The following is a 13026-nucleotide window of genomic DNA, read 5'->3' as shown; positions in this document are numbered from 1 at the left end:
ATTTCATTCCACTATTTTTTCAAAGGTCAGCTATTTAAAAGGGTAAGTAAATGACATATGACTTCAACCAGCCATCCCAAAATGTAGGATTTTTTCAATATCCTTTTAAAAGGGCTGCACAGAACAGTAGTCTATGAGACATTAAACTAACAACTGGTGATTCAAAATTATCTAGACTTTTCCAACTGGACGTAGAGACTAGTGCTGACCCTCCTGGCACGCATAGCTGTCAGGTAAGCTGAGAAGGTCTTCTCATACTCTTGACAGAATACTTTTCTTCACTGAAACTGCACCTCTATCAGCCATTGTATCGGTCACCAACTGTAAAGGATAGAACAGTGCTAAAAGCTTATAGAATAATAATCTAGCATTTATCTATGTAAATATTTATACGAAATGTAAAGGCATTCTGCTAGAAGTTGGCGTAAGCGGAAAATAAAGGAGTAGACAGTAATACAACCTGTTGGGCTTCTGATCTACTAGTATCGGCCCTCAATTGCAGAAGGCTGATTAGCTGGTCTGACTTGGCATCGGGGTAGTCCTTGAGTATCTTCTGCAAAGAGCGCAATCACAGGGATTATGTGTCAGCATAGATACGCATCAAACTAAAATGACACCCAAAATTTGCCCAAACTCGGTGATGACCTACCGACAGCTCTAGAGGCATGAGAGCAGTGTCTCCCATCTTAAGTATTTCTGCGAGATCAGGCAGCACCGATTGGTACTCCCGCGGCACTGCCATGCCTGGCACTAGCTGCTCAAATGTTTTGGCAATTTGTTCCGATTCGCTCATTATTTTCTCTGCTGCCTGTCTTTGCTCATCAGGATTGTTTGTGTTAAAAGAAATCTTTCTACAACAATTTGTCTATCCTTAACATCTACCCTGCAACAACAGGTCATTGACCTTGGTTGCTTCCATGTGAGCCAAAGGGATCACAAAATGGGTGCAAGTGAGTTAACAAAATAAATATTGGAAAAAAAACTTGACACGCACTCACAGACTACAATTATTGCTGAGATCGGATACTAAGGATACTCAAGTACAGCTAATGACACTTAAAGGCAGCATACCTTGATGGGGACAGCAGCTGTCGGAGATATGATACTATTATTTGCTCATATATCATCTGCATGAGTCTGTGGAATTTTGTGACACACAGGTGTATAAAGTCATGTTGATAGTCTTCCACAGTCACACAAATGGTGTCCACATCAGTCTCAGTGTCCAGCCTTTGAATAGTGAGATGTAAAAAAGCAGAATTCATATTTCCAGCTATCATAAAGACTTTATTGAGATAAGTTTAGATGACTACTGCAAAATTAATGGCAAAGATGTGGAGAACCAAAATATGAAGATAGGTTATTCCAACTACCGATGGGTCACTCCTGGTCGGTACACTTTAGAGAGTTACAGAATATGTGAAATCGAGTAATTGCATACCCAATACACAGCTGTGATATTGAGAGTTGGTAACTAGCATCACTATCATAGATGACAAGTTTGCAATTACCTAGATATCTGCAAATGTAGATATCTAGAACGACTTCTGGAAATACTGTGATACTAAAAAGAAGACTTACTGGAGAAGGTGTTTGCAAGAATTTCTGATTCGGTATTGTGACAAAGTCATCAACCAGTGAAACTCCATTTCAAACTAACCCGACGAATAAACAATAAATAACTGATCACTTTGTCAAAAGAGGCATTTTAATGTATTTTTTTCAAATGATCCTTCCTAAAGTGTATGTTTGTATGATCAGAAACACTGTCACAAGTCAAAAATGAATGACTAGTGTTTTTGCGAGTCGAGAAACCGGGCGGTACACTCACCATTTTCGAGTTAGCAGGTTGTTAATAAACTCTCCCAGATCTAAGAACACTTCTTCCTTCAGGTAAATGCAACTGGAATATCAGATCGAACACAATTATTTAAGCATTCAGATGTGTAACATACAGTGATGTGCGAAATAAATTGGACCCTTTGTTGAAAAACTAAATCTCATTTACAAAATTGCTACTAGTTGTGAATTCAGTCAGTAGCCATAAATTATTTATATGCATGTATATGACTTAAAATAAACAAAAATGTAAATGGGATGATTGTATACGTACAGATGATTATTTTTAAACATTGGAAAAAGTGAGGCATTCAAATGTGTGACGCAGCTGTTTTCTGTTAGGTAGCAAAAGTAGAATTATTGCATAATAGAAAAACTTACCCGTGTTCAGCGACTTGAATGTACTGGGAGTTGATTGTAGTGTACCTATCTCTATCCCTGCTGCCATACAGCCTATCAGCAGGTGCTGTTTCTTCAGTATACTTGGTCTTCAACTGTTGTGTCAACTCGCCCAACTTGTCACAATTATTAATATTGGCAATCTACAAGTACAGATTAGCTGTCGCACATAGCCAGCAGTTGACCACCCCTCGAATAAGTAAAACAATAACAATCTGCCTGTGCTTACCATGTATTGGATGTAGTATCGGGGCTGTGACCTGTCCTTGAGATGTGACTCTTTGTACTTCCTCAACTCATCTGCAATAAACAGTCAGATAATGCACAAGATGTATTGAAATCGACCCAGAAAGCACTTGAAAGCTTTAATGTATAAAATATAAACCTCAGTTTTAAGTGACTGTATCCTTCCCATCTTATCAAACATACCAAAATCAATTAATAAATGCTAATAGGAATACCGTAAAACCTCTAGTTGAACGCCATCTCTATTTGAATGCCACCTCTATTTGACCGCCACTATGAGAGAAGGGTTGAAATATAGAGCGCCACCCTCTATTCGAATGCCACCCCCATTTGACCGCCACTTTGACTATCTTTGATCTTTATGAACCCGTAATATCAAGAGATCAGTAGAAAAGTGTCCACAAAATCGTATTAATAATGAGTCATTCACATTAATAGCAATCAATTCTCTCGTTGTCGAACTCTAAAGCTTTTCGCTTTTTTTCGTTAAAACTTTGAAAGCAACACCATAGAAATAATCAATAATGGTCTCAGGCTAGTAGTAGTTCCTTGTTTAACGTGGTCTTGATACTTCGACGTATGTGAAAAACAGTTGACATTTACGATGGTAGATGAACTTTGAAAGCAACACCATAGAAATAATTAATAATGGTCTCAGGCTAGTAGTAGTTCCTTGTTTAACGCGGTCTTGATACTTCGATGTACATATATAAAAAACGGTTTGCAAGCTTTGGGCCAAAAGGTTAGGTTTAGCGAGCAAAACTGTTACGCATTGCATTTGTGCTAAATGCAGCGGGTAAAAGTTTTGCTCCGCCAAAAATTGTTTGGACGCTAATATCAACTAGTTCAGAAGTGCAGAGAAAAAGTTTAGGTCAGAAGACATTCTAGAAAGTATTGTTCAACTAGAAGATGTTCGTTTCATCAAAACCAACAATCAGAACACAGCTATCCGAGCAAATGATGGAAATATTTTTGTTTTAAAAATGTCAATTTTTGTTTCTGCATGTAATATAAGTGTGGTTCGTGTTAAGATGTCACTTGTTAATGAATATATATTTGTAGCATTTGGTAGATTATCATTATATAACTTATAAATTTGCAAATTTATAGCATATTATTTGATAGCATCGTTGCGGTAATCTGATCATACAATTGATCAACGCTCGTAACTCCTCTTCTATTGCACATAAAAAGCTAGTTTTGGTTGCAAACTGTAGCAATCACATCAATGAGTGCAATGAGTTTTTATGCAACGTTGGTAAATGTAAATATGAAATAAAATATGTCTTCAAATTAGGAATTAAAATTGAAAGTGCTAACAAATTGCAAAGAAGGGCACAGGCTAAAATACTATTGCAGGTCAATTGCAAGCAATAGATATCAACTGGTAGAGATATTTCTCGGTTTTCCAAGGTGTATTTATTAAGCGATCTTTGACAAGTGGGAGGTAAGTTAGCAGATTTATTGCATCCAAAAGGTTTAATATCGCTCCACCGGAAAAAGAGAGCAAAATATAGGCGACATTCGCTTCCCCGTAATAGGGCTACATTCATCTTCTGAAAATACACCGCCAGCCTCTATTTGAACGCCGCCTTCGATTGACCGGCACTATAGAAGAAGGGTTGAACAATAGAGCGTCATGGCGTTCAAATTAGAGTTTTTTTGGGGTAAGTTGCTGTTACAGTCATATTCTTATTTCTGATTCTTATTCCTAATAGCCATAACAGCTATTAGGAATAATAGCTGTTACGAGTTCACCCTTCCCAGTGAATCATACAGTCTACTCACCTCTATATATATTAGCAAAATTGCTGATTTCAGAGAGGACCAGGTCTAGAACCTTGTGTACTACTTCAAGGCCAACTATTTGGGCCACTTGCATCTAAAAGGAAACGAGCATTGGTGGAGTCAACTGGTCTTAACAAAAGCAGAGCATTCGAGTGACTAGCCTGATAAAGAATTAGGAAAACTTACGTTTTGCTCAACAATTTGAAAAAGAAGGCTTGGAAGCTGTGTAAAATAGAAGCCTTTACCATCAGATTCTGGTTCATTCTCAGAGAACCAATCCTGCAAGCAAACAGAGATTACCAGATGAAAAAATAGCGGCACATTGTTCTGATGCATCTCCTCATAAACGCTATAAATAATTTTGCACAAAACAAGTTCATACAATGAAATCAAAGCAGAAAATGTTAGAACCTTTTTATCAGTTGTCATTGAGTTGGACATATACTCGGTAACGTTGCTTCTCAGGGTCTGTAAATATCTGGACTGCAGAGACTCTATGTCATCAACTGAGAGCAAGTCGCCCAAATATCCTTTCTGTATTTGCAGTCCCCTGTGGCCCATGAACTCGTCAGAACTGTAAGTACAACTAACCTCCTTATCAGCTATCTTAAGAATCTCCGCTAATAATTCCAAAAATAAATTCTTTTATGACTATTATATAGCGAACAGAAGACCTGGCGGCAAGACAAAGTACAAGATATGACAGCAAACGACATACTAGTAAATGTTGATCCAGCCAAGAAGAGTGACAATCTCATTTCCTTCCAGACCCTGCTCTATGACTTGCAGAAGCTACAAACATTTAATAAATCTACAATCCTAGCCAACTAGAATACAGTTTGTAGTCAACAACCATCTAAGTACAATTTCTCAATCCATCAAATGTTTAAATCGTCACCCAATAATCAGAGTAGTCTCACAGTCAAGGGTAAAATGTTTTAGGATGACCAAAGTACTTTTGCAGCTGGACTAAGTCAGTACAACGGTACAGAACAACACCCACTCTGGGCTATATTCAGAAAGCTCAAAACAAATGCGAAATATCTGAACATATAGCAATGAAAATTATCTGTGAATACTTTATATTTAATACAAATAATTTGCTTTCACTCCGAACAAAACTGGCACAAATAAAAAGAATATCAACCTTTTTCTATTTTTGTCTAAACAGGGAGTCAATCAAACCGAAGGATTGAGTACTCGAATGAACAAATACCACGCTAATCTGGCATGGCAGAAAAAGCTGAGATGACAAACATGTCTTTTTTATATTGAGACGGCTTATAGCTCACAGAGTCATACATCTCTATTGTTAAAAATTGCTACCATCTTGGTAGCCACCATCAGCATTGACTTTACTTTCGGCTGAAAAACACGATGAGACAAGTTACAATTTACCGTATACATTTTAATATATACTGAATACTGATAAGTGGTTAATATAAATTTATATGAGAACATATATTTTGGAATGTTTAAAAGGAATTGTATTAAACATGAGCTATCAGACTCCTGATAACAGAGATGAGTATTTCTCTGAAAACTGCACATATCTACTTTACTTCTAATCGGACTAGTATGAAGGTGTAACTCACTTTAGCAATAGGTCTTCTCATCACAACATAGTTGGACAATTTATTCTACTAGTTAGAATAAATTCTTTGTAACTATAAATTTGTCACCCTAAATATTGTGATGTCATAATCTACTGAATTTCCCTCACCACAGCGCCTACTGTATCAGAGGGAGCAGTCTCAATTTTGTGAACTATTTCTGTACTTAACCAATATATAAGGCACACCATATTATAAAACGGATTTAAAACATGTAAAAACAACAAAAAAGCAAAATACTGAGTTTATGCCACTTTATTGGATGAAATATTCACTTCCACATATTCTTTCACAAAACACTCAAGGTTTTCATTCTTGGTATCTGAATTAAACAGCTGAGATATTTCACTGTCCAACATTCTGGCTTCCTCTTAATTGTTTGAATCAGAGTCGCCAGCTGATGGCGGTTCGACATTGATGCTGGCTTTCTCAGCAATTCTAACAATAGAGACTGCTTTCCTCTTAGCCCGTGTGTCCACAATCCACCCGTATATGATGGCGTAACTTGCCCGATGCTGCCAGAAAGTCGAATTGAACGTCACAAGCATGTCGCTTTGCCGATGCCTTTCTAAGAGGTTTCTTAAAGAAGTAAACACTGTAGCAAATCGTAGCACTTCTGCTGTACACTTAAAAGTTTTCATTGGAAAGTTAGTGGAAAATAACCTGCGGATCAATGACCGTAGTTCACTTACCAAAGGCACATAACACATTTTAGAACTCAGACCACATGCGTCGCGCATTGTATGAAAGGGCAAACAGTCGATTTTTTCATTTTAAGCTTTCAAGTTCGCCTTATGGTATGAAAAATACAGTAAGTGTCAAATGATGTACATTGATAGATGGTTTTGAAAGCTTTTGAATTAAATTATTCTGCTCATTTCAAAATTTTCTTCATACAAAAACTACAAGATGTCTGCATATAAAAGTGATGAACAGGCTAAGCTTACAGAATCAGGTCAGAAATGGTTAAAAGACTTGGATGTCTGAATGTACTTACATGCTGAGAGATTGCTGTGTGGTATAACTTGACATATGTTCTAACGATATCATACGTTGGTGGAAAACACGGCTCACAAAAACTCTACAAACAACAATTAAGAAACAGTAGGCGTGATATCTACAGACATGGTATGATAACTACCGTATTCAGACGCAAGAAGTTTATCAGAAGCATCGTTTATGAATACTCTAGGAAATGTGTTGTTATCAATAGTGAAACATATATTTTAGGTCCACGCATACCTTTCGAGCAAAAGCTTAGAGCATTGCTCGCTTGCAAACTGTCAGTAATAAGCAAAACATGACATGCTGGTCACATCTGGTTGCTAACGGCTACCAGCAAACAAGGGCTGACAGGTTTCTCACAAATGGTTACTAAGTGGTCAGAAATCATACATATTAAAAAGGTTTTTTTAATGCCATCAAACCTAACTAATGAAAAAGGGCCTTTAAAGAACTGACTCAGTGTCCAACAACTACTTGAGGTCTGATAATGACTGACTGGCTCGAACTGTCACTACAAAAACTTGCGAAAAATCTTTGGGAAGTTTTGCATGTCATCTATCAAGTCCGAGAGACCCTTAACAGGCTGGTTCTCATATAGCTTGGCTATCCTTTATTAAAACGATATTAATGGAAGAATAGGTGCAAAGGTTATATAATTGGACACAAATGCATTGCATCCATAAACTAGTCCTGGCAATGGCCTCTAAAGCAGATTTTACTTGTGAAATCATCCTCACCTTGACTAGCTTGAGATCATCAATTGTTAGCCTTCGGATAATCTCTAAATGTCGAACAAGCCACATCCTGTGCTGGTCTCTTTCCTCCAACTGGCAGCCCTCCAATCTGCAATACAACTCCAAGCCTGTTTCTCTCAGAAACATACACGTATCTAACAAGTCTAGGGAACAATGTTCGCCAAGTTCTAACAGATTCAACTAAGATGAAAATGAGTCAAGTCTCAGCCTACCTGTTGGCAACAGAATCATGAAGAACATTGATTGCCTTTTCTCTCCATTTCTTTGGCCGGTCTGCAGGCATGAAACCATAATCCTCATACCTTTGCTTCCATTGATCGTCCAGCCTGCAACCCATGAAAAGCTTTGTGGGAGACTACCACACACACAGAGAGACTGCCACACACAGATAGAGACTGCCACACAGAGAGAGAGACTGCCACACACAGAGAGAGACTGCCACACACAGAGAGAGACTGCCACACACAGAGAGAGACTGCCACAGAGAGAGAGAGAGCGGTCAGAGTATAGTCAGAGAGGTAATACAGATACATTCCAAGAGTTTGATGCTTATAGAAGCAATACATACACAATGCAAAAGATCTGACTGACACATGAAGGCAGTAAAGGTTCTATTAAAGTAGTCTAAAACTTACAGATAGATATAAGACAATTGCGATGCACGGGTGTGATAATTGAAGAGGTGATACGGATACAATACAAACAAAGATAAGATTACATGAAATAGGCATCAATAAATACAACCTACCTGCATTCTCTCTCTATAATTCGCAAAGCTGCGACCACAACAGTGGGTTCCTTCCTCACAGAAGCGAGAGCTCGGCCCAGGATAAGCCACAACTGCTTTCCTAACTGTTCAGACAATGTATGCACTTTGGCAAAGTATCCTTGAAGCATCTAGAAACCAGATTTATGGAGCAATGATGGACAGCGTACTAAATCAAACTTTAGAGTACGACTCGATTAACCTGTTTGAATTTGCTAGACAGTCCTACAATATATCTGTTGGGTGTTGACGAGCTACCAAGCCAGTGTTTATAGATATAAACTGTAGAGAGCTTACCTTGGCATCATTTTCATACTTGGGGTCATATTCACTCTTCTGCATCTGCCTGTGTACCTCAAGAAGAAGCTGGTCCCTAGATCCCTCCAAGTCTGCAAGCCTGTGCAAGTACTCACACTTTTATGCCCTGGATGCACTGCATTCTGGGATGGTTGCTTGCAATGAAAGCTATGAATGTTCCACCGTCCAAGCTCAAATTACTATCACCTCTAGACAGGTTTTTTGGAGCAAATATGTATTTGTATCAACATATGAAGTAATTTCCAACATACGATACCCTAAATTTATCAAAATCTCAGTGTTATAGGTGAAAATTAAAAATCTATTAACAATTGAAACAACATGAAAATGAAAACAACATTTAACTAAGATTAATTTAAAATTCATCTACCGCAAGTTGGCATACACTCTGCCATGCATTTTAATCACTCCCTCCACCATCAAACCCACACATTACCGAGCGCAGACTTGTGTTCAAGTGTCTCTAAAGTGACAATGAAAAGTGTTTTTACTGCTTGTTACTTCATTAAATTAGTTTTGATGTATGATTAAAGGTGTACATTTAATTTTTACCTAGTACAATATAATGTATTTGTTGTAATGCTACATACATGTAACCACTTGAAATATTTATCGTTGTTCTTTAGCTCTGGAATAAATTTAAGTAGATACAATACATTCTTATAAAAGTATTTGCTCCAACATATGACAGTTTTGACATCTGCAGCTGATACGGATTAATTTTGTATGTCAACGTTTAACTGTATTGCATTATATTTATTCAGTTACTTGTACAGATACTCCGACGAATTGAACAAGTAGAGTGATAATATAGTATAAAACTAGAAATCCCTTATAACAGAGCATGCAATCAGAGCCAACTGTAACCATCAAGGTCCAACAGAGGCAGACTAAGCCATCAGCATTACATCAATCATGACTTACTGACGATGGGCTTCCAAGAGACGTCCTTCCTCAATGACTTTCATCGTGGATGTAACATGCTCAGGTACATTTGCTATATGTTTCAAGCTTCCCACGGCAGAAGAAAGCTAAATACAGATAAGGTACTCTGTGACATTCATGAGCTAAAACGCTACAATGTATGGCTATAGAAACTTGTGAAAAAATGGTTATAAACGCTTGATGTTTGTGCATCAGAAGTTAACTAATTGTTCATAGCGAATGTCTGGTTTGTTAGTAATGGTCTATTACTAACAACAAGATCTTGTAACAATTGTTACAAGATCAATTGGTCAGATACTAACTTACCTGGTAGTGCTTAGTGCTCTCTTGAGAGAGGTTTAGCAACTTGTCCTTTAGGCCTGATACTGAGTAGTATGTAGTATGAATATCTTCAAGGCTGCAAAAGCAAAGGTAAAATTTTATCTAAGTCAAAGCTCAAATTACTAACACAAAAATAATCAAAAATGGTGTAAGATGTATGTAGACTTACTTGTTACGGACTACATTGATGTCTACAAGACAAGACCGCAGCTGATTAAGTCCTGTCTTTACTCCATCAAGTTGAGACTGCACTGCATTTTTTAAATGGGCGTCAGCAGCTGCTTTTTTTCTAATATATCGTTTTTTGAGCTGCTCAACTCGCTCGAGCTGATCGGGTCGCTACGAAAATAGCAAAATAATGGCGGCAATAAAAATATACAAAGTAAACAAATGCAAATAACAGTCCACAGAATATTTTTTGGAGTGTACATCATATATGCAATGATTCAACCCGATGCCGAGTGCCAATCAACATGCGTTAAGAGGTAATGAAGTAACATTCAGTTATACAAGTAGCTAATGTCTGGTAGAATGCTCCAAAGATGTCTTTACTGCAAATTTAACTCAAGTCGGTTTAGAACAAAATACATGTATATTGTTTTTAGAAAATCAGTTCCATGACAATCTGCAGCAATTCTTGTGGACAGAGACAATACATGTAAACTAGTCGAACTTTTGAACTTTGTGACAAATGCAATACCATGAAAAATTGATGGTCTTCAATATCATAAGAGAACCTACTGTAGTTTTTAAATGACAAATGCTCTGAGATCTTCACAGAGTGACAACTTGTATAACTCTACCTGTAGCAAACCAGCAACTTGTTTCCTTGAGTTCTCTATGGTATCCCTTTCCAGCCTCGCCATTTCATCAGCATCACCCTTTCTTTGATTCATATTTTATGTCACAGTAAGCTAGTTAGCACAGTCCTAAAAATAAAATGAGCAGAGTTCATATACACAAATGAAACGCTTGAAAAATTGTAAGACAGTAAATATGAGACTGAATAAAACGAATAGGAATCACCAAATGAATCTGAATAACCGCTTTATGGAATAACACCGCTTAGTGGTAATAACGCTGCTTAGTAGGCAAGGACAGAAAATCCTAAAAATGAATATCAAACTAATATCAACTGCACTATAATGTCTTATTATTATTTGTTTTACCAATGATTTACAGCCCCCATGAGGGGCTGTATATCTTTGTTTTACCAATATTCAGCCGCTAAAAGCAGTAGAACAGAAAGAGGTATAGCAATGCACAGGAGTGTTCAGATGGTCTATTCTATGCCATCAGAATAATCAGTGCAAAATGTCCAAAAGGTTAAAAACAAATTACAAGAACTTATATAAAAAAGAAAACATGCAACACACACAAAACAGCAAAACTCGTAGCAAAAATACCTACACTGCTATACATACCTGCCAACTCTCACGCATTGGGCGTGAGACTCACGCAATCACCCCAAAGAAAAAAAAGAGAATGCGTGAGATTTTTGCCCCAATTTCCACAATTTTATACTTACTATCATTGATACATCAATTGCCCCAAAACCAAATCTCACGCATTGCCCCACTCTTGGGTTGGCAGGTCTGCTGCTATATGTAGCAAACAGTGACACTAGCTGGGGTAATTATAATAGAATTTGCGTTTGTGACAATATTTTTGAGAGCGTACGACTTCTTTAAAAACAAAAAACAAGCGCTAATGTTATTTTTAGAAATATCCATACAATAGTCATAGCACTGATATGAATCTAGGCGTTTAACTTGAGCCAGATCTATGCGATTATCGCCCAAGACATGTGTTTGTGAGCAGGGTTAAATATTCAGTACACTATAGAAATTTATAATTCATTACTGCATCAGTAAATTTTATGATAATATTCAATTATGCAATTCATAAAGCCGTCCTTCCCAAAAAATGCTCTTGAAGTTGTTAAATAGAAAAATAATGTTTCAATAAAGGAACCAAGAGCAGAGATGAAATTAAGGTACCGTTCTTATGAAAGTTAGGTGACTCTTGAAAGTTGTAAAATTCCAAGTCAAATCATAGCATAAGACTATGCTTGCAGCAATAAAAAAGAAGACGAACAGTTTGGCAACATCAAAAAAGCAAAGAAATAATATATGTACGTTGAATGTAGGAAACGATCTTGCGGAAAATTCTGAAGACTGAGATTTTACGCCTCGACCACGGGCCCCATGTAGCACCCGTGACAACGACGCAGCTGGTAGAAAGCCATACAGCTATTTGAGAAGAAATTATTCAGGAGATGACAAGTGCAATGTAACCTGTTCCATGACAAAGAGAGACAACTACAAATCAAATAATTAGTAGTTTTTGATCTTGCTTTGCTTTCTTTCTCGGTTCAAGCCCTTTACTTGAACCTTGTGTGGTGTGTCCGTTATATGTGCAATGTAGCCAACCAGTTTTGCAAAATCCAGCACAATTCATTGTTGAAGTTTAATTACACCTTTATAGTACTAACATGAAAGCCATGAGAGTGTAGTGTCATATCTAATATCAGCCATGTACAAATAGGCATAACGAGAGTAACAAGTTACAACACTCTTGAAAATTTCAGAACAGATTCTCATGGATATAGCATCTATAAATTCTGAATATGAGATGACGGCCATTACAACCCAACTTCCAGATTCAACCTACCCATTGTATTATTAGGACATTGAAAATTTGGCATAGGGAAATCTCAGATAATCAGCAAAAAAATTGTAGTCATAGCAGACTATGATAACTAGCGTCATGCAGCATCAAGATTCGTATCTGGTACCAATCTACACTAGACCTGATATTATGATTAGAGATTACACATGTTGAAATCCCTGCTGATGGAAAACAACAAGAAGTGGTCAGCAACCCCTATGACTACAAGACCCACAATTAAAGACCTGATACATATAGTTTCACTTCTGAAAACTAAGGCTAAGTCTGAACCAATATAAAAGGACGAATATTCACTTATAATCTTCACTTTTCAATACAGCTTCATCATGGCAGACAGATG

General features: G+C 37.2%; 1 protein-coding gene across 1 annotated transcript; it reads right to left on the bottom strand.

Annotated features, from left to right (window-relative positions):
• Positions 1-43: 43 nt before the first annotated feature.
• LOC137392095 (exocyst complex component 3-like) lies at positions 44-12122 on the bottom strand. Its single transcript, XM_068078719.1, has 21 exons — positions 11996-12122; positions 10799-10924; positions 10165-10334; positions 9981-10071; positions 9654-9760; positions 8709-8808; positions 8394-8542; positions 7858-7971; positions 7628-7733; positions 6883-6966; positions 4991-5064; positions 4684-4846; positions 4459-4551; positions 4273-4366; positions 2468-2538; positions 2221-2381; positions 1832-1903; positions 1072-1230; positions 650-851; positions 461-553; positions 44-321 (listed from the first exon to the last, which is right to left on the bottom strand). The coding sequence occupies exons 2-21, from the start codon at positions 10889-10891 to the stop codon at positions 253-255; spliced, it is 2265 nt and encodes a 754-aa protein (XP_067934820.1). The 5' UTR covers positions 10892-10924; positions 11996-12122; the 3' UTR covers positions 44-252.
• Positions 12123-13026: the final 904 nt, after the last annotated feature.

Source organism: Watersipora subatra, chromosome 3, assembly GCF_963576615.1.
Source record: "Watersipora subatra chromosome 3, tzWatSuba1.1, whole genome shotgun sequence".
Taxonomy (NCBI): domain Eukaryota; kingdom Metazoa; phylum Bryozoa; class Gymnolaemata; order Cheilostomatida; family Watersiporidae; genus Watersipora; species Watersipora subatra.
This window is presented reverse-complemented; position numbering and strand designations above follow the sequence as displayed.